Source organism: Mytilus californianus, unplaced genomic scaffold (assembly GCF_021869535.1).
Source record: "Mytilus californianus isolate M0D057914Y unplaced genomic scaffold, xbMytCali1.0.p SCAF_1, whole genome shotgun sequence".
NCBI classification, from domain to species: Eukaryota; Metazoa; Mollusca; class Bivalvia; order Mytilida; family Mytilidae; genus Mytilus; species Mytilus californianus.
Window position 1 is genome coordinate 24988994 of NW_026262581.1, and position 22456 is coordinate 25011449.

Genomic DNA, 22456 nt, shown 5'->3' on the forward strand with positions numbered 1-22456 from the left:
GTGACAACAGTATTTTAACTATATCCCTATAGTTACAAATTCAATGCTGATTTTAGTCATGAATTGTAACTCATAACAATACAAAAACAGGTCCGCAATAAGTGGTGCACAGTTAGTCCCCATTGGAATTCCGATAACTTGATGATATACGGAATCTCCAAAGCGAACAAAAATGTTATCAAGTAAAAATTCAAGCGCATATATATCGTATCAAAGCATGTCCAATTGACATAGTTCTTTTGTTTGTTGCTACTAAAAAATGACCTAAAAGAGTTTGAACATATGTATTCGCATTCCGACTTTTTAAATGCCCATTTAATTTTAGGTGTGTGAATTTTTTCTTAATAAGAATATGAGGCAAAGTGGTATATAGGGTAAAAAAATCAAAACTTTGAACAGATTCAAAATCACCAATATATGCATGCAATTTATCAAGTACTTCCAACGAGTTTTTGACACTGCAAAAGTAATTAATTCCACTATTTTCAAAGGCCTTATATGAACAATTTATAATTATCATGTTTTTGATTGTACCAAGTGTACTAGTAAGTAGAATAGACAATTTAGTAGTAGAACAATGACTTGAAGACGAAATAAATCTATATTTGTAAGGTGATTTGTGTAGCTTCGGAAGCCAGTACTTAGTTGGGACTTTCATTGTATTAGGTTCTGCTTGTAAAGAAGTACAGTAGCTAATAGTTTATGTTTGTTACAGATATCGTTTTCTGAAAATGAAGTCAGTTGAAATGTTGGTGAATTGGTGATTTCCTTTTGCAGAACCTCAATGTAAAATTTACGTCAAAATATAATGATATTATTAGCAGCTTAATCAGCCGGGACAAAAACAAATTCCTTGGCTATTTCTTTTAGTTTATGTTTGATACGAGAAATAGGATTTTTATGGTTGTTGTTAAGAGTAAAATGTTATTTAAAATGTTGTATACGTATATCAACTATCTTCATTACTGAATTGAAAAAAGAGTCCAAAGATTTTTTGTCAGCTTTTTTCCCGTATTATCCATTTCAAACAGTAAGCACGAAGTGAGTCGTGGATGATATTACGACACTCATTCCAATTAATATTTGACGGGGAACGATATTTAGGTCCTTTACTGAGGAATGATTTTAACTCTCGGTCGCGAACGATGTTAAGGTCTCCTGTTTTAACATGGGAAATGGGGCCATAAGTGTATTCGGAATTACTACAATTACATGACGTAGGTGTATTTTCACTGATATTTACATCTTTACAGACTTGGCTATAATTAATCACAAATTTCCGGGTAGATTTGTTGTAAATCTAACAAATAAGAGGGAGTTCAGTATTATCAAAATATCCAGGAATTTGTTCTTTAACAGAATGGTCGTTAGAAATACCGGAAATATTTACAAAATCAAAACCCATATTGACATACTTTATTTTGATAAAATGTTTTTTATGATCTTCAGGACGATCAATTTTGGGAAACAGTTTAGAATAACAATATGCCATTATAATTTGAACGATTTCATACTTACATTTGTGGGACTGCAATATGAAATTGTGTTGCAATCCTTTAAGAAAAAATTTAATTTATTCATAGGTAAAGAACAGAGCTTGGTTAATAGATAATATCTGCCGTTGTTTTTTGAAATAGAAATTAGGTCCGAAATATTTGTATGGTTGGTCCAAAATTTTCTTTGATTGCGATTTTTTCTACGCCCATGAGAACGGCTTTTACGAACAGTTTTAGAAACTAAATCCAAAATGTTAACAGAATCGGTTCTTGATATATTATCAATCCCCATGATATTATCATTAAGACCGAGTGAATAGACTGTCTGTAATTTTTTAATCCAATTTAATTTATTTATTTTCCGTGATCGTACAAACTTTGAATGAGATTCACCAGGCTGCTTATTTACTACTTCTAAAGGCTGAACTGTTAAATATTTAATAGGATGATTGTGCTTTCTAAGATGTTGATAAATGATACTTTTGAATTTATTGGGTCTTTTAAAACGATACAGGTGTTCTTGCGTGCGTTTAGATAAATATCGTCCAGTTTCACCTACGTACTGAATACCGCATCCCGGTTTGTTTCATGTGAGTAAATAAATAATACTGTTTGTTTTTCAAGTTATATCAGTTTCAAAATTTAAAGAAAATGTGCGACCATTAAACGTAGACCTTACCGTATTGTTGGTGAAAAGACGGGGACATGTAAGTCATTTTTTGGCATGACACTTATCGATAGAAGGGTAACCACGATTTTTATTGTTAAAAATGTTAGCGATGGTAGCATTTTTAGATAAGCGATTTTGAAGATTGAGACGTGTAGATAGATACCCTTTGGACGAGTTAAGTATTTAATATTTTTCTATTTCTAAGCTTCATATTTGTATTTTGTTATGTGGATTTTATTAGAAAGGAGCAAAGACTGGCGTCCAGAATATGAACAAGCACACAATAAATTGAATTATGTGGATATGATCAAACTGTTCGGCTAAAGACGTCAACCGCTATCCGTCATAAATACCCGAAAAATAAAACAAAAGATAGGGTATATCAGGGTAGCGACTGACGTCTGACTAAATAGAAGAATGGGTCTTATGGGTAATTGTGTTTTTACTGATGTTTCGTTGCTGTCTTGTGGACAAATACCTGAAATCTTCGTGTGATCATCACACGAAGAAGACTGTCAACGCTGAAAAGTAAGCTATAAAGGGGGCCAAAAATGACTAGTGTAAATCAATTCAAACGAAAAAAACAATAGCCTAATTTATATACAAAACGATAGGAAAAAGCATCCAATAAATGAGAGAAATAAAATTGGTTTAGATCAAACGCTGTAATTTTCACAAAACCTATCATTTTAGTTCACGTCCTTGTCGCACATAAACATGGACAGCATCATAAATGATTTTATTAAGGTTGGCAAATATCCGAGTCCGTTAAAAGTATAAAATAAATCCAATATCTACATAAGAAAAAAATGAACTTTGCAAAAATGATAATTGATATAAGTCTTGTAGATGTGGATGTAAGCAATTATAGGCAACCGTAAGGCCTTCCACAATGAGAAAAACCCATACCGTAAAGTCGGCTATAAATGGCCCCGATTGGTGATTATACGTGTTTGTTTCTTAGAGACAAATTAATAGATACATACCCTTCCTCGATTTAAATTACTTTTTAATCATAAAAGAAGATACAATATCATAACATCAATTTTGTAAAAAGCTGGGAAATTTTAGTGACCCCAATAGATATTTGACACACTCTAAGCCTTCCCCCTTTTTACGAACCCAAAATACAAGGATCCTTTATTTTTTTAACTATCTGAATGAAAGTTTGTCTTATGGGTAATTGTGTTTTTACTGATGTTTCATTGCTGTCTTGTGGACGAATACCTGAAATCTTCGTGTGATCATCAGTCATATTAAAAGCTTTATTTTGGGTTAATCAAACACTCGTTTCTTCTCATAGAAACAACTCTTCGTTAATCTGAGCATGGAACGAATACTTTATATCAAGGACAATAAATGTGGATACAAAAAATGAAAAACTAAGCAAAATTGTTAATCCCGCAATGCATAAAAAAATGTGTTGTACTTCAGTAAATAACACGTGTTCTCGGTTGATCGTAAACACATACAGTAGTAGTCCATCGTGCATTGTTACTCATTTAGTGGATTGGTCAAAAACCCAGGTAAAGAAAAAATTGTGTCATACGTAAATAAACAACTACATGTAGGAGGACAAGAAGTATGCTAATTTATTCATATCCATATAAGGTAGTGTTCCCGACCTGTAAAATGCAGCATGAAAGTTTGTACATCTTATATTCTCCGATAAATGTATTTGATGGAGAATACTCAGTATGACAGACAGACGGACGCCGACTAGACTAGCAATAATATATTTACAGACGGATGCGTGATCTTTTTATTTTATTTTTTATTCAGTTTTTTTTTTTATTCTTAATGAATAAGTATTTTATTTTTTATGCAGTTTTTATCATTCTTAATGAATAAGTAATCCAAGGAAAGATGTGCGGGAATATTGATCTTTACTATGTATATAATTTTCAGTATTCCAACCAGTTGTTCTAATCCAGGCATGTTCATCTTTATTCATTCTACAGAAAGCTGTCATTGACGCAGACGAATAAGAACTAGAATCCACTTCTTTCTCCCCAGTAGAGCTTATAACTTTCTCTTCGACTACTAACTCCATTATTATGTAAGCAGCATTCACTGTGCAAACCGTCCATGAAAACATATAAATCCCATCTCTTAGAGCTACAAAGATTCCATCGTTGTTGTTGTAATGGCCTCCTTCGTTGATAATTATGGTCTCAAATACAACTGTAGAATATTTATTCAAGCTAAATTCGCTCTGTTTTATAATTGCATAAAACAATACAGGTTGTTTTCCTCCTGAAATATAAATGAGCTTGACTAAAAAAAAGTAAATGTTCAGTGAAATACAGTTCTTAGAAATTGTCTCTCTTTTCCAGGTGAATTTTCCAGTAAATTTTGACATTCTTCAATTTTCATATGGGAATAGATGTGTATATGCTGGGCAAATTTTCATTGACTGTTTATTGTGTTTGAAGTTTTTTTTATATGAAGTTTAACGACAAACATGTCATGCATGTTTAGAACGTGAACAAATCAACGTTAAATACAAGTTAAGTTTTGCAAGGTACTTGTCGACCGGGATGAAGGGCGGTAAATTTGGACTGCCTTTGGAAAATTTAGGATGTGTTGGATATGGGCAAATTTCGTCTTGAAACAGGCCACCTACAGCCATTCAGAGAGTGTGGCAATCTCTTCAAGAGGCATCGGATTAAACGTCCCTATTCGGACAGGACGTGGCTGCATCCAGCACACCCAAACATATGCAACAGGAAAGCCTTCCCTTTGAACCCCCTCGGTTGACGAAATAAGCAAAACAATACATGAATGTGGCTCAAAGAAAGTCTTGCCAGGCACCACTTTAGCTAGGGGGTTACTGCCTGATCACGTCCCGGTGACCATATGTCTATATCTAGTCATCCCTTGGGGTTGGCACTTGGCCTTCATCAGATAAGATAATCTTTTAAATATAGTGAGTGATTACCTTTGAATACAATATCTTGTAAATTTTCGTTGTAAAAAGGAAACCATCTTAAACTTACTATGGTCGTAAGCATCAATGGAAAAAGAAGTACAATTAGTTTGTAACAAATACTGTTAAACAATCTGAGCTATCTACATTGAATTAAGGTTTTTGGTTGTCTATCATATTATTTTTTCTTCATTTATTATTTGTTCATAAAACTCGTTTGCATTGTATGGGTTTTGCTTATCACTGAAAGTCTACGGTCACGGGTGACATATAGTTGCTTACATCCACGTTTTTTGGTGGATAGTTGTTATATCGACAGTCAGAACACATCTCGTTACTGTTGTACAATATGCACACAAAATATAAACATTATAGAAATAAGAAGATGTGGTATCATGGACAATAAAACAATCCTCTACCAGAGACGAAATGACTTGGAAGGTAACAACTATAGGTCATCGCACGGCCTTCAACAATGAGGAAAACCCATACCGTTTTTTTGTGCTTTTTATCGATCTTAGGAGTTAAGCCCTTTTCAACTGATTTGTGTAGTTTGTTCTTATGTTGTACTGTTACACATCTGTCCATGTACTATGAAAATAGACGGCAAAACACTGATTTTCCATTGGACGAGAAAGGTTGAGTATGTTCTAACAACAGGGAACCAACCATCGCCCTTTTTGTCGTAAACTTTTGTGTAGAGTTTCCCGGGTAAAACTAAGATATCTAAATCTTAGAATTGTGTATGTAATCTATTTTTTTACGGAACATGTTAATATTGAAGGTACTTTGATATAATATTGCAAATATTTACATGTTATTATAAAATTTTGGATCGTTTTTACAAAAATCATTTGACTAAAATTGATTGACATTTATCTTGAAATGTTCGAGACCAAAAAGTATTCCAAAAATTTTTGGGTGTGAAATTGGTTCTCCTATGTCTAAAAGTACTTGCTTTCATTTTCTAACATAGAAATTTTGGCCTCCAATAATTCCAGTCGACTATTCATTGAATCTTCATCTATGGATGTTATATTTTGTATTGACTTTGTTATTGTTTGTCCAGTTATATATAAGACAATAGATAACAGAATGAAATAATTCATTTTCAGTTATCCGGTGTACTGTTTAAGCTTTTGATTTGTTCTGTGTGTACTCGGTTTGATTCTTGTATTCCGATGTACTGTGTGAGTCTGTGATTTGTTTTGTGTGTGTCCAGTGTACTGCATAAGCCTGTGATTTGTTTCTTGTATTCCGATGAACGATGTGACCCTGTGATTTGATTTTATGAGTTCGGTTTACTGTATGATCCTGTGATTTGTTTTTATGCGTCCGGTGTACTGTATGATCCTGTGATTTGTTTTTATGCGTCCGGTGTACTGTTTGATCCTGTGAATTGTTTCCTGTGTCATGAGTGTTCTGTTTGGGCGTCATTTGTTTCTTGTGTAACCAGTGAACTGCATGAATTAATCCTGTGATTTGTTTCATGTATGTCGAGTGTACTGTATATGTATGTTATTTGTTTCTTGTGTGTTGAGTGATTTGTTTCGTTTGTGTACACGTTACTGTATGAGCCTGTTATCTGTTTGTGTATGTCGAGTGTTCTGTGAGAGTCTATGATATGTTTCCTTCTTGTATGTCGAGTGTACTGTATGAATCTGTGATTTGTTTCTTTTGTGTATAGTGAACTGTAAAAGCCGGTGATTTTTTTTTGAATGCTCGGTGTACTGTGTGAACCTGTGATTTGTATTATGTGTGTCTATTGTACTATCATATTAGTCTTTGATTTATTTCTCATGTATCTAGAGTACTGCATGAGCTTTTGGTTTGTAACTTGTGTGTTGAGTGTACCTTATGAGCCGATGATTTGTTTCATGTGTGTTGAGTGTTCTGCGTGAATCTGTGATTTGTTTATGATGTGTCCAGCGTACTTTATGATCTTATAATCTGTTTCTTGTATTATAGGCCTGCGATTTGTTTCTTGTGTGTTGAGCATACTGTATTAGTCTGTGATTTGTTTCTTGTGTGTCAAGTGTACGGTTTAAGCCAGTAATTTGTGTTTTGTGTGCCGAGAGTATTATATGACCATATTATTTGTTTATTTTGTATCTATTGTACTTCATGAACATGTAATGTGTGTCTTGTGTTTTCAGTGTACTGTGTGAACCTGTACTTTGTTACTTGTGCCGGCTGTACTTTCTAACGAAATGTTGTGTATGTCTTATCTCGAATTAATTATGATATGCGTATGAGTAACTATAGGTTAAAAGATTCAGATGCAAAGTTTACCCTTAACTAAATTTAACCCCTTCATATGGAACGCCATGACTGTCTTCTGATTTTGATTGTTAAATATGTTCGGTGCTTTTTGCATTACGGTCAGTAGTATTTATATTTTGTTCAGTAGTTTTCATATAATGTTCAGTAGTTTTGACATTATGTTCAGTAGTTTTGACATTATGTTCGGTGCTTTGGTTATTATGTTCAGTAGTTTCATTATTATATGCAGTGGTATTTAAATCATGTTCGGTACTTTTGACGTTATATTCAGTGCATTTTTCATTATGTTCAGTACTTTCGACATTATGTTCAGTAGATTCAATATTATTTGCAGTACATTATGTATTACTTTCAGTGGTCCCGGTTTCTTTATATTCGGTGGATTATTCATTATGTTCAGTAAAAGCATCAGTATTATACTCGGTTCAATGAACTATATGTTCAGTAGTTGTATCATTATGATGATGCAGTGAAAGTCGGGAAATCAATAACGGAAATTTTCAGAAAAAAACGAACGCGGATATTTTGGACGGACGTTTTCTTCATGGACACTTTAACGGGATCAGGAATGAAAATGGAAGAAATGGAAGCAGTATTAAATTGGTTTGGTTTACGTTGACACGTTGGCAATTTTCACAAGGAAAAAAAATACTCCTGACTTAATTTGTAAGATGTCATGATTGATTGATTGTTGTTGTTTTCTGAACGTACAGCGGCAAATATTCACACATATTTATGACGGAGAAAAGAATTTTTTTAAACAAGAAATAAGAAGTTGCATGCGTTGTCGTTGATACAACATGACCATAGAGAGAAAGACAAACAGCAAAAAATAAAATATAAAAACATATTCTATAGCTTTTGTATTCCTAGTAGGTAACCCTTTTTGTTGGTTGGTTGTAGCATATTAATCTCATGCACCGACTTTTAAGAGACCACGAAAAATCTTCTTGCAGATACTCCTATAGTATTTTGCATCCCACCCCGCTAATAGGCGCTTAAATATTCAGATATTTATTTGAAATAACCCAAGATAAATGAGGTTGTGGATGAGGTTTACAGAATAGAGAAAGTTGATTTGTAAATTTGACCATATCAATGAAATTCATGGTAACTATGGCATGATATTGGTTGCAAAAATTTGAAATTTTTCATTTAAATGCAATATTTCTTATTTAATTGGTATATTTCTTCATTTAAATGCAATATTTTTTTATTTGAATGGTATATTTTTTCATTAAAATGCAAAATTTTTTATTCAAATGGTATAATTTTTCATTCAAATGGTATAATTTTTCATTCAAATGGTATAATTTTCATTTAAATGCAATAGTTTTTATTCAATTGGTATAAAATGTCATTTGAATGCAATATTTTTTATTCAATTGGTATAGTAGTTTTTTATTGATATGCAATAATTGCATTATGGGAAATTCTTTGACGTCATAAGGTCAAATTTGCAACAACGTTTGTGATTGGTCGGAAATTGTGTGGATTTCTCCCCTTTCTTTCTAAACATGGGTGACCAAGAATTAAAAAAACGCGTCAGAATATCGCCCCTCTAACTAAATCTAACGTCGTGCGAGTCCTGCACTGGCTGTTAAAATCTTGTGGTCATAACTAGTATTTCTATTGCAAAATTTCGATTGTCAAAACGTTCGGTCCACTTTTCAAAAACCGTTTCATTGTATATGGATTTATATGCAAGTATATCGGGTTTTTTTAAATATATTAGACACCGTTGGTTTTCCCGTTTGAATGGTTTTACACTACTAATTTTTTGGGGGCCCTTTATAGCTTGCTGTTCGGTTTGAGCCAAGGCTCCGTGTTGAAGACCGTACGTTGACCTTTAATGGTTTACATTTACAAATTATGACTTGGATGGAGAGTTGTCTCATCGGCACTCATATCACATCTTCTTATATCTATATACAACGTAAACCAGACGTTTCTCAGACTGTTTTCTTTTTTTAATAAATCCTTTGCCGCGCGTTGTGTACTGATTGATAACTCAGTCTGGGAGAACAAGATTTATTTCAGTACCAGTTGTAAATAGGTTTGAGCAAACTTCCAGTAATTGCAAATACTCTTATGTCGGTGTTTGTGTCTATTGTCTTAATGTTAGTTTTTTTGTATGTCTCGTACCGATCTTTTGAGTTAATTTGCTGATTTGTGCAGGTTGTTATTTTATTGTACTGTTACACCGCTGTCCCAGATTAGGGGGAGGATTGGGATCCCGCTAACATGTTAAACCCCGCCACATTCTGTATGTATGTGCTTGTCCCAAGTCAGGAGCCTGTAATTCAGTGGTTGCCTTTTGTTGCTTAGTTATACATATTTGTGTTTCGTTCATTTTTTTGTACATTAATTCAGCCGTTAGTTTTCTCGATTGAATTGTTTTACATTTTTGATATCGGGGCCTTTTATAGCTGACTATGCGGTGTAGGCTTTGCTTTTTGTCGAAGGCCGTACGGTGACTTATAGCTGTTGATTTCTGTGTCATTTGATCTCTTGTGGAGAGTTGTCCCATTTGCAATCATACCACATCTTCGTTTTTATATCCACCCTGTCATATTCTTTATTTGCCTGTCCCAAGGATGGAGCCTGTAGTTTAGTGGTTGTCGTTGGTTCCTGTCTCGACTCATATTTGATATTTTGTAAATTGTTTTGTTATGTATAATTAGGCTGTTAGTTTTTTCGTTTGAATTGTTCACACTTTTCATGTCGGGCCTTTTATAGACGACTTTACAGTATCAGGTTTTTGTCATTGTTGAAGGCCTTACGATTGTCTACAAAAAGCATTTGTCTACATGACGGCAAAAAGCTCTACAGAGCTTATGTTTGTAGTATTTCATGTAACCCGACTTAAAATAAATTTTTCTTATCTTATCTTATCTTATCTATAATTGCTTACATCCACTTCATATTTGAACTCCGGTGGATAGTTGCCTTATTAGCAATCATATTCCATCTCTTCATTTTTATATTATATACGTGACTTCTAAACTCGTGTTTTCCTGAACAAGCATGAAATAATTTTCACTGGGCGTTAAAATTAGCAACAAACAATCAATCAATTTAAACTTGTGTTAAATAAGAGGAAAACCATTTGATATTTATTTATTTGTTGGGGTGGGGGACAGAAGGATTTCATATATGAATATGGTTGCCTGGTAAGAGCTGAAAAATAGGCATGATTAGCGACAGATTGAAATGAATAATAATGCCCTCTCTTCCCTACCCCATCCTTTATCTATAAATTTAAACTGACCACCACGGAATAGCCCAATAGTGTTGAAAGTAGCGTTAAACACCAATCAATCAATATCCCTTCCCTAGAATATCAAATAATCGTCCCTTAACTGTTATTGTCCGTGTAGTTCTTATATTTATCCAGCTTATCGTCCTACAGGGATGTCCTACTAAGGCTGTCATACCATAAAAACGTTTATAAAACAGCTCACATTCTAATATATCTGCATTCATAAATTTATTAATTTCATTTAGACTAAACGACGCCATGTTTGTTATGTGCCTCTGTCGTCAACCTATCAAAAAAGAAGAGGTGGAAGAGAGCCAGAAGATCTTCCCAATGCAAAAAAAAAAAAACAGAAATGGACTTCTTCTGGCTCACTTCCGAAGAACAAAAAAAAAAAACGCGCCCCATTGATATGTTTTAAAAACGTCTTGCCCCTACCCTTTTTTCCAAAAAAATGGCATTATTAAATATATAAACATATATATAATCATCAAAATTAAAATGCTATTGTATTTTTATAAGACCTACTTTATTACATGACCTTGGACTAATGACATCTATCTATAAGTCCTAGCATACATTAATTATTATAATATGAATATGTTTCTTGTTTTAATAACCATATATGATGCTATGCATGAGTCACCATTTATCAGGACATGAATTGGGTTTACATAGAGAGGATAAGGGACGACATCAGAAAATCAATGAAGGATAAAAAACTTAATTCAAATAGTTTTTTTTGGGGGGGGTCAATATTGCTGCAAGTTTTGTTTAATTAACATCGATTTTATATATATCCTTATTGGTCAATCAATTTTTCCCAAATTAAGTTAAGAGGGGGGGGGGGGGGGGGGATGGGCGGGCAGTGATAAAATATATGAATTAAGGTTTTTTTTATCCTACATTGAACTTTTGATGTCGTCCCTAATGTGCAAAAAAATAGATAAGGGGCGGGACCAAACCAAACATAATAAAGAAATGATGAAATATACAGAATACGTTGATTGACTTTTGGTTGCCTTATTACGTTGATTGACTTTTAGTTGCCTTATGTCCAGTGGCAAATATGTCACGCATGTTTAGGACAAATATAATAGAGATCAAAGGATAAAGAATAGAGTGAAATGGTAAAAACTAAAAGATCTAGAATTATAGAAACGATCTTTGATCTGAAACCCCTACCCTCACACACACACACCATAACCATTACTGCCAATACTCGCATATATACATCTCTATACAAATATCTAAATTTGAACCTACTCACCCCCCCCTTCCCCCCCCTCTAGACACCGAGGTTTTGGATCCGCCCCTGTTAAATGTGTCTAATTATATACATTTTGTACGGGTCTAGATAATAGCTAAACGTACAATCATATAATTTGTTGGATACCTAATTATATTATATAATGTGTCACAAAACAAACTTGTATACCCCCCTTCCCAATGCAGTATTGAAAAGTAAATCATTTAAAAGTCCTGAAGATAAAATATGTTTTGAAATATGCCCTGCATACTTATTTATGCAAAGACGTATAGTAATTATTGAACTACTGTGGGGCTTGAAAAAAATCTATTTAAGGGATTCGGAGACGAGAACAGTAAAACAAAGCTCAGCAACGAATCCTAAATGTAAAATGATTTGCAGCATAAGACATGAGAGCACATATTATAGATAGTATTAAATATGAAGTTCACGCCTCATATAGTGAAGTCCTATGTCATAGGACTATTGTTGTAACATGGGTTAGTAACTTGTTCCAATTTATCCTGAATTTTCTTTATTAAAGAATTAGTTCCGGAGTATAACAGCTTATGTCTCTACTTGTGGGTTTCTGGTTCTGCTGTCGTAATTAGGTGATTTTTTTTCTACATGAAGTAAAAAAGAGGGGGCTTAGTCCAAAAAAGTTGTATCGTCCTGGATGCTTTTTATTCTTTTTTTCATGTGTGCCTTCCTGCAACGTCTCTGAGGATCAAGAAAAGTAAAAAATTATATAGCACTAAAGAACGTCATGATTACATGTATCTGGACTTAGAAGGGGGAGGGGGACTAGCTATGTATTTTTTTTTGTATTTCAATGTGTAGACTGTAGGAGAGTTTCTTCAGAAAAGGTTTTCATTGGAGGTGTTTTGCCATGCACGCAGGCATCTGTTTCTATCCATGAACAAGTTGTGTGTCAAATTAATTATTATTACTTGTCACTCGCATTTTTTGCTCGTCCTGGCCATTATTGGCATCAACAGCCAGTGCACGAACTCACACGAACGCCAAATTTAGTTAGAGGGGCGATATTCTGACGCGTTTTTTAATTCGTGGTCACTCAAGTTTAGAAAGAAAGAGGAGAAATCCAAACAATTACCGACCAATCACAAACGTTGTTGCAAATTTGACCTTATGACGTCAAAGAATTTCCCATAATGCAATTATTGCATATAAATAAAAAAAACTACTATACCAATTGAATAAAAAATATTGCATTCAAATGACATTTCATACCAATTGAATAAAAAATATTGCATTCAAATGACATTTTATACCTATTGAATAAAAAATATTGCATTTGAACGAAAATTATACCATTTGAATGAAAAATTATACCATTTGAATGAAAAATTATACCATCTGAATGAAAAATTATACCATTTGAATGTAAAATTATACCATCTGAATAAAAAATATTGCATTTGAAAGAAAATTATAACATTTGAATGAAAAATTATACCATTTGAATGAAAAATTATACCATCTGAATAAAAAATATTGCATTTGAACGAAAATTATACCATTTGAATGAAAAATTATACCATTTGAATGAAAAATTATACCATCTGAATGAAAAATTATACCATTTGAATGAAAAATTATACCATCTGAATAAAAAATATTGCATTTGAACGAAAATTATACCATTTGAATGAAAAATTATACCATTTGAATGAAAATTATACCATTTGAATGAAAAATTATACCATCTGAATAAAAAATATTGCATTGAAATGAAAAGATATACCATTCAAATCAAAAAATATTGCGTTTAAATGAAGATATATACCAATTAAATAAGAAATATTGCATTTAAATTAAAATTACAAATTTTTGCAACCAATACCATGCCATAGTATGGTAACACGGATTAGCCTCGAACCTGTATCTGGATATTGTCAATCTATTCCTCTTCATTCTGGCTATCTTTGGTGGATCTAGAGACTAAATCCAGAAATATGTTTTTAAACGCTCTGTTCAAGTACAGATATTAAGTTATTGATTTGGGTAGTTTCTAGTCTCTTATTAAACAAAAGGGGTCATGTTTTATGCATTACTTTAAGATAATAACCATAACTGTACAGAAATGGTGAACATTTGCACATAATTTAAGTTTTGCACTTTGTATTTTGATATCCATTACCTGTCTAATAGACAGTCTATGGTAATCATATTTACACTTAGACCAGTTAGTTTTTGTGTATACAGCTTGAAATTGGAAGATTAAAAATCTTAATAAATGACTTTAAAATGACAATCATACTGATACTCAACGTTCATTGTTTGTAGCACTTTGTACAATATTTCATTCTATACCCTTGCATACCAGCATAAATTTCAATGTAGCTCTTTGAATGTATGAAATTTATGACTAGTTGTTTTCTGTTTTTGTTTTTTTTGCTATTGCAGAGCTTTTTGTTGTCATTTTTGTCTGAACTCTATCACGAACTGTTTTATCACTGTTGTAATAATTTCTGACACAATGCAGGAGAAGAATGTAAGATTATCTTTGTCTGCAATAGTGGACGAAATAGTACGTCAAGATTTGTTAACTCGTGCAAGATCGTGATTTTCGAGGAAAATATCGAATGTACATAATTTGCATGGTAACATCAAATAACCAGTTCTGATTACGACCAGTTCAACATTTCATTCCATATCAATAATAAATTCGGTATGCAGAAAAAGTTTAGTTATTCTGTTATCATTTTTTTTTTACCTTTTTTCAAAGTTTTAAACATTTTTTTTTAAAGCACTCCTTTATTCTCTATTCTTTATTTTTTGCCCACCTTCTCTTTTTTGGGGGTAGGGGCATTATTCTCTATTCTGTAAACCTCATCCACAACCTCATATATCTTGGGTTATTTCAAATAAATATCTGATATTTAAAGAAGGAGATTTTCTTGAAAGTCGGTAAGTCGGTTCATGAAATTAATATGCTACAACCAACCATCAAAAAGGGTTACCTTCTAGGAATACAAAAACCATAGAATATGTTTTTATATTATTTTTTTTTAGCTGTTTGTCTTTTTGTCGTCTCTCTATGGTCATAGTGTATCAACGACAACACATGCAACTTCTTATTTTTTGTTTAAAAATTCTTCTCTCCGTCATAAATATGCGTGAAATATTTGCCACTATACGTTCAGAAAACAACAATCAATCAATCATGACATCTTACAAATTAAGTCAGGAGTATTTTTTTCCTTGTGAAAATTGCCAACGTAGGAACGTTAACCAAACCAATTTAATACTGCTTCCATTTCTTCCATTTTCATTCCATCCCGTAAAAGTGTCCATGAAGAAAACGTCCGTCAAAAATGTCCGCGTTCGTTTTTTTCCGACAATTTCCGTTATTGATTTCCCAATTTTTACTGCATCATCATAATTATACAACTACTGAACATATAGTTCATTGAACCGAGTATTATACTGATGCTATTACTGAACATAATGAATAATCCACCAAATATAAAGAAACCGGGACCACTGAAGGTAATACATAATGTGCTGCAATTAATATTGAATCTACTGAACATAATGTCGAAAGTACTGAACATAATGAAAAATGCACTGCATATAACGTCAGAAGTACCGAACATAATTTAAATACCACTGCATATAATAATGAAACTACTGAACATAATAACCAAAGCACCGAACATAATGTCAAAACTACTGAACATAATATGAAAACTACTGAACATAATATAAATACTATAAACATAATGCAAAAAGCACCGAACATATTTAACAATCAACATCAGAAGACAGTCATGGCGTTCCATACCTTCACGTATTTATGTTCCTGTCAGGAAGGTCGATATAAGTTGTTTTGTTTGTGTTACTTGGAAAGTTATGGTAAAACTTTAATAGTTTCTATTTAGTTTAATCACCACTTCATTAGACATAGACGATTTAGTTAATGATTGACATATTGAATAAACACCTGTTTGGTATTAAAGACTATATATTGACATTGGCTTACTTGTGTCGTTGGGCTACTGCATCATTGACGTATATTCAACATCTACGTTTGTTCATCCTTTAAAAGAGTATTCAGAATTCTTTAAAACCTTCATTTGGTACATTTTTGTAACGGGTACTATGTTTTTCTCTGGATTTTTTTCATGACCTTAAGTCTTTGTTTTCTATTTTACCGGTCTTATAGAACATGTTGACCCTGTACGAATTTTGATTGCACGCTTTTATGTATCATGTGTTGTTCTACTGACAAGAAAAAATAACTATGGCTAAGATATAAAAAATAAGCCTCCAAATATTTATGAGCCTGTCCCCAATCATGAACATCGGTAGTTTGTGTGTTTAGTTTCATCTTGAAATGTTTCTTATTTAGTGATTTTTCAGATCTTTGATTTAGTCTCATATCTCGATGTGCCCCGTGATTGTCGAAATGTTTGTATTGTTTTTTGCAAACTTCAGTGTCATTGTTGGTCTAAATTATGACTATATATGTTTGATTTCTTTGCCAGATTTATTTTATTGGTATTGCTCCATGGCTTTATTCTTCAATTCACAGTTGTAGCGAGTTCGTCAGTTTGCAAATAATTCCGCTCAAACCGGTGCTAGGGTAAAATACACAAATTTAAAATTTTAAACTTCCAGTGAGGTGAGAGTTTTTTTTAACTCCGTGTTGAAGGACTCATTGTGATTTTGAGATGAAGAACTGTAATAAAAGCGTTATTCCTTTGCTTTTTTTATGTGCATATACAAATTTTTTGTGTCATGGATGGATACCCGATATCCTTTCATTCCTATTTGACATGTTTTTCTAGACTAGGGACGATTAAGAGCTTGTCATATCGGACGATTAAGAGCTTGTCATATCGTATACCTGTGTTTCTATTCCTGCAGACCATATAATTATTATGCTGACCTCTGGATGTCTCTTGTCTTTGTGTCGTTTAATTACTGTCTTATTGACGTAAAACACACCTCTGTTTATTCACGCTTTTTATGCATACATATTCTTTTCGTCGTGTATTGACTAATGGTTCAGAGTGCAGACTTCAAATATTTGATTATAGACATTATGAAAACCGAAACAGAACTAATATTACTCATACTTTGTACTAATGTTGTTTTTTTTTAATTTAAAAGACGTTTTCGTAATCAAATGATCATTTAATATTTCAGAACAGAATAGACTTGATTGGTTGTCATGTGTTGCTGTTTATCATATTTGTCTATTGTTGTGTACTGTTTGTTCTGGTGTTGTCATGTTGTACCGCTGCCACAGGTTGGTGGACGGTTGGGCGCCGCTAACATGTTTTTTACCCCGTCATATTATTTATGCGCCTTTCTCAAGTCAGGATCCTGTAATTCGATGGTTGTCGTTTGTTGCTGTATATCATATTTGTTTTTTCGTTTATTGTTTTGTACATAAATCAGACCATTTGTTTTCTCGTTAAAATTGTTTTACATTTGTCATTTCGGGTTTTTTTTTACAGCTTGCTATGCGGTAGGGCGCATGACATGTTAGTAAATAATTTAAAACTACTAGGGGACATTTTAGCGCAGACATTACAGCCCATTTTAACGACGGATTAATCCGTTTTTATCTGTATTTTTGTTAGCCCATTTTAGCAAAATAGACATAGATAGATAATACTCACAACACTAAACTCATTAACATTAATTTGTGTTGGCTTAATTTGTAAGTTACAGTTGTCAAGGTAAGAGGCAAAAATGAAGACAAAAACGGGGGGGAAATATCGTCATTAAATGGCAATAACTCCTATAAGAAGTCGTCTGACAATTTTGATTTAATGGACAGTAGGTAGATCTCAACATTCTGGACATTCCTGTCCCTGTCAGATTTTCTTTATTTATAGAGGTTTTCAAGATAATAGACAGCTAACACTTGCATTTTACCCTTTTGTTCAGTTTTAAGCCATATCGGCCATTTTGGTTGACAGGCGGGGTCATCGGGAACATTCTAAAACTAGATACCCCAATAATGATTATGGCCTAGATTGGTTAAATTTAAACAAATAGTTTCAAAGACGAAAATTTGTGTAAACGGACGACGACGAAGGACTACGGAGACCAAGTGATGAGAAAATCTCTTGACGCTTTGGGCAGGTGAGCAAAAAAAAAAAAACGGGTAATACCGTCTTTAATCACAGTTCTTCCATATTCATAGATAATATATAAAATAATGCACATGCACATAATTGATTAAAGTGAAATAGTAGAGAGTGGCTAACCATCAGTAGGGTCAATCCACTGATACATGTGTGTCTGCACTTTATAATCTTCTGTGATCTCTTTAGGGGGGAGCTTACGACTTAACTGTTCGAGACAAAGAAATATTGTTTGTAGAACAAAACATGTAAAACTTTTTCTTTTCAAATGAGTTGCATGATAGTACACTAAAAACTTAAAGGTACTATATATATACTTACTTTCATTTTCTAACAAAGTAAGTTTGGTTTCCAAAAGTTCCAGTCGACTATTTATGGTGTCTTCTTCCAATGATGTTATATTCTGTATTGACTTTGAAAATATTTGTTCAGTAATACTTAAGACAAAAACTAAAACAATGAAATATTTCACATCCATTTTTGTTGCACAAATCTACTTTAATAATGATGGTGAATCCTCGCGGACTACAAAAAAAAAAAGACAAATAAACCAGAAAGCACATACACTAAATAATATATAACAATTGATAGATTGAATAGTGCCTATCTGCATAAATAAGGTTCGGTGAAATTTTATACCCTCACGATTTGTAAACATGCTTGATTCATGAATCTTTTAGTTGTTTTGCATAAAAAAAGACTTCAAAACTATAATATATGAGAAAAGATAGACAAGTTAATCAGATAATAAAAGAGTAAATTATTCCATTGCCTTTCAATTTATACTGCATGGAAAGAAAGTATTTCTTTCTATAAGACAGCTTTGTTTTTCTCTTACACTTAATAAATTGAATAAGAAAACCAAAACATCTGAGATAATAGGGCTGCTATGATAACCGCCTAATAATATTCATGAGAAAAATCCATCGTGAAATTCTAATGTTATTTGCAACAATGTAACCCCCAACGTGCATCAAACCCTTTTTTTTCTAAATTTTCGGATAAAATGGAGATATATCCTAGTCAAATAAACATATTTTAATTTCAATTCGGAGCCCGTGTACAGATGATGCATGATAATTTTTTAAGATAGAACGATAAAAAAAGATAGCATTAATATAAACTATGTTCTGACCCATGATAATATATACGCGAACAATTATATTAAATGTATTCACGGATTTTAGTACTATAGAATCCATGGTATAATGTTAATGCACAAATGTTTATAAACATAATCTGTGAACATATATATTAAGGAATGTCTTTGTTACTTATTCCATGGCTAGCATAAAATTTGAAAGCATGCATACATGTAGCATAATTTTGTCTTCATTATTCAAAGCACAATACAACGTTCCCAATTGTATAGACACCTGTCTATTACTGATGACTAGATATCTTGGTTTTGTTCATGTTGATGTGTTGCTGTCGCATTGACGTATACCCCACATCTCATTTATTTCGCGACATGTAGTAAAAATTATGTAGATATTAGAGCGAATTCTACATTTTAATTCAACGCTCTATTCATAAAAATAATTCACTGTGTCTAAACTACCCCGGCAAAAAATGTTTGGACTCGATAGTATCTAATGTCCGGTACGGTGACGGACAATCAACAGACAGAGAAAAGGTAGAATTTCTGTTTATTTATTTGTTATTTAATGACATTGAAGAATAAACATACACATATAACTATTTTCGATTGTGTGATGTAATATTTTCTACAACCGTTCTAGATTAATGGAGAAATAAGTAAAAAGGCACACGAAAATGGTGAATTGAGTGAACATTGCTACGAATTTGTTTAATTTCTCTTTAAATTGTGCACATTGCACGGAAAGAAAAGTACGGAAAGAAAGATATTAACACAGAGATTGCATGGCTAGTCACTATGAGCACCTCAATATTTGCATTTCTATGCATGGAACGAAATAAATGGGTCATGTCAAAATGGAAGGACCCTGTTTCGTCAATGTTGTTTATTACACAAGGACCCTGTTTTGTCTCAGTATAGGACCCGGTTTTGTTTTGTTTTGAAACCACAAATTTATGAAAAGCTACGGTAGCACGGATCTGGACATTGCCCATCGGAAGAAATTAAATATTTGAGTCAAAAAGATGTTATAAAGATGTTATTGCAATACAAACATGTGTTAAAATATATTTCAAACGGGAACTTTTCGTAATAGGGAGTAGACTTTTTTGAATGCTATACGTATACCTTATTGATCTTATCTTCGAACTTAGTTTAAATGGAAATAAATACTTTATATCATGTACTTACATTAATTCCTTATGATAGAAAAAAGAAGATGTGGTGTGATTGCCAATGAGACAGCTCGTCACAAGAGATCAAATGACACAGAAATTAACAACTATAGGTCGCCGTACGGCCTTCAACAATGAACAAAGCTCATACAACATAGTCAGCAATAAAGGCCCCCAAATGACAAGTGTAAAACAATTCAAACGAGGAAACTAACGGCCTAATTTATGTACAAAAAAATGAACGAAAAACAAATATGTAACACAGCAACAAACGACAACCACTGAAATACAGGCTCCTGGCTTGGGACAGGTAAATATATACAGAATGGGGCGGGGTTAAACATCTTAGCGGGATCCCAACCCTCCCCCTAACCCAGGAAATTGGTGTAACAGTACAACATAAGAACGAACTAATAAAATCAGTTGAAAAAGGCTTAAGTCATCAGATGGATACAAATAGAAATACATCTCAAAAATGTTTGTTTGTTTTCTATACTACTGTAATGATGTAAAAATAAGAAGATGTGGAATGATTGTGTTACCATATCAATTTATCAAAAGAGTAAGGATAGTATGCTTTACTACACTATACGCTATGTTTACAAAATATTTACTCATTCGTTCATCCATTGACGGACAGTGAGAGAAAAAGCTCCGTTTTGAAGGCCGTACTTTGACCTATAATGGTTTACTTTTACAAATTGTGACTTTAATGGAGAGTTGTCTCATTGGCACTCATACCACATCTTCTTATATCTATTAGAACGTTTTGGGTATCTCAATCAAAATGGTTGCCTTTCGAACGTGTATTTTATGTCCGCTTCGAAATACACAAGTTCTAAACTTCCCCATTAGAAACAAAATAGTTCTATCATGCCATGCTCTACGCTCATTTTAACATAGGTAGACATTATATTTGTCAATATTTTATACCTGGCTAACGCTTGGTTTAAAAATTTTAACAAATATAATGCCTTCCTATGTTAAAATGAGCATTGAGCATGGCATGAAAGAATTATTTCTTTTTATAAATAAAAGTTGGTTTGCAACATTATAACGTCCAATATCTTCGTCTTCGTCTTCGTAGAACAACCTAATAGGCAATTTAGCCCGTGAAAAATGACAATGAGACAACTTTCCATCAGAGACCAAATGACGTATAAGTTAACAAATATAGAACACCGTATGGCATCCAACAATGAGAAACGTCCATACGGCATAGCAAGCTAAAAAAGGCCCCGAAATGAAAACTGTAAAAAAAAACTAATGTGGAAACTAACGACCTAGATTTATGTACAAAATAAAAAACGAAAAACAAATACATGTATGATATATAGCAACAAAATACAACAACCGATTTACAGGCTCCTTCGGTACTGGTACATACAGAATGGCGAGGTTGAACGTGTAAGCCCCCACCCCCCCCACGCTCCCCCTCAAAAAAAAAAAAAAAGTGGTATAACAGCACAACATATGAACAAACTATAAAATTTAGTGAGTTGAAAAAGGCTTAACTCATTTGATTACAGAGTCCCTATAGTAAATATGGGATTGGCGGCTGTCTCTGTTTTTTTCGTCTTTTTTAAAATTTTATGATGGTATACGATATAGTTACATTATATCAGTGGCGGATCCAGGGGAGTAGAGGGAGTACGCCGCCCCCCCCCTTTTTTGGTGGCTAGAAATAATTATTTTATCATGTTTTTTAGGATTTAAATATGATTTTTTATTTAGCATTAAATCGTTAAAAAAAGTTCCCCTTGCTACGCTCGGCGGTATAAAATCCGTTTATGAATACGTCCCTTTCAAAAATCATGGCCTCGGTCCGCCCTTGCATATTGACAATTTTAAACTTGACCAAATTGCTTAAATTGTAGAACATTTGTCAATGTACGATAATCATTATACAATGAAGAGATAAACCTATATATAATAGTTGTATTATATAGGGCAGTTGTTAACAACTTGATACTAGTGCATTAAAGAATTTGTTAATGCTAAAAAAAAGAAAAAAAGAAAAAAAAAGAGAGATGAAACATCGTTTATTTATATAAATTACTAATCAAATAATCATTATTGCAATTTCCGGATGGCCTAAGACTTTTATACTAATTTATACTTAGTATTATTATAACAAGGGGTAAACAGATTTTTAACGCACTATTATTGTG

General features: G+C 32.9%; 4 protein-coding genes across 11 annotated transcripts in view; 1 reads left to right on the forward strand and 3 right to left on the reverse strand.

Annotated features, from left to right (window-relative positions):
- Window positions 1-22456, forward strand: part of LOC127717769 (uncharacterized) — a 222782-nt gene that overhangs the window by 162847 nt on the left and 37479 nt on the right. The gene's annotated exons all lie outside the window — the stretch shown is intronic.
- Window positions 1-22456, reverse strand: part of LOC127717738 (uncharacterized) — a 383100-nt gene that overhangs the window by 152534 nt on the left and 208110 nt on the right. The window lies entirely within an intron of this gene.
- Window positions 1-22456, reverse strand: part of LOC127717695 (tripartite motif-containing protein 2-like) — a 169230-nt gene that overhangs the window by 104595 nt on the left and 42179 nt on the right. The gene's annotated exons all lie outside the window — the stretch shown is intronic.
- Window positions 3879-18520, reverse strand: LOC127717787 (complement C1q tumor necrosis factor-related protein 1-like). The gene is made up of 2 exons (XM_052223618.1): window positions 18333-18520; window positions 3879-4422 (listed from the first exon to the last, which is right to left on the reverse strand). The coding sequence occupies exons 1-2, from the start codon at window positions 18487-18489 to the stop codon at window positions 4007-4009; spliced, it is 573 nt and encodes a 190-aa protein (XP_052079578.1). The 5' UTR covers window positions 18490-18520; the 3' UTR covers window positions 3879-4006.

Coding starts and splice junctions, on each gene's coding strand:
- LOC127717787 (XM_052223618.1), bottom strand. CDS start 18,489: ATGGATGTGAAATATTTCATTGTTTTAGTTTTTGTCTTAAGTATTACT. Junction 4,423..18,332: donor TACTTTGTTAGAAAATGAAA/GTAAGTATATAT, acceptor TTTATATTTCAG/GAGGAAAACAACCTGTATTG.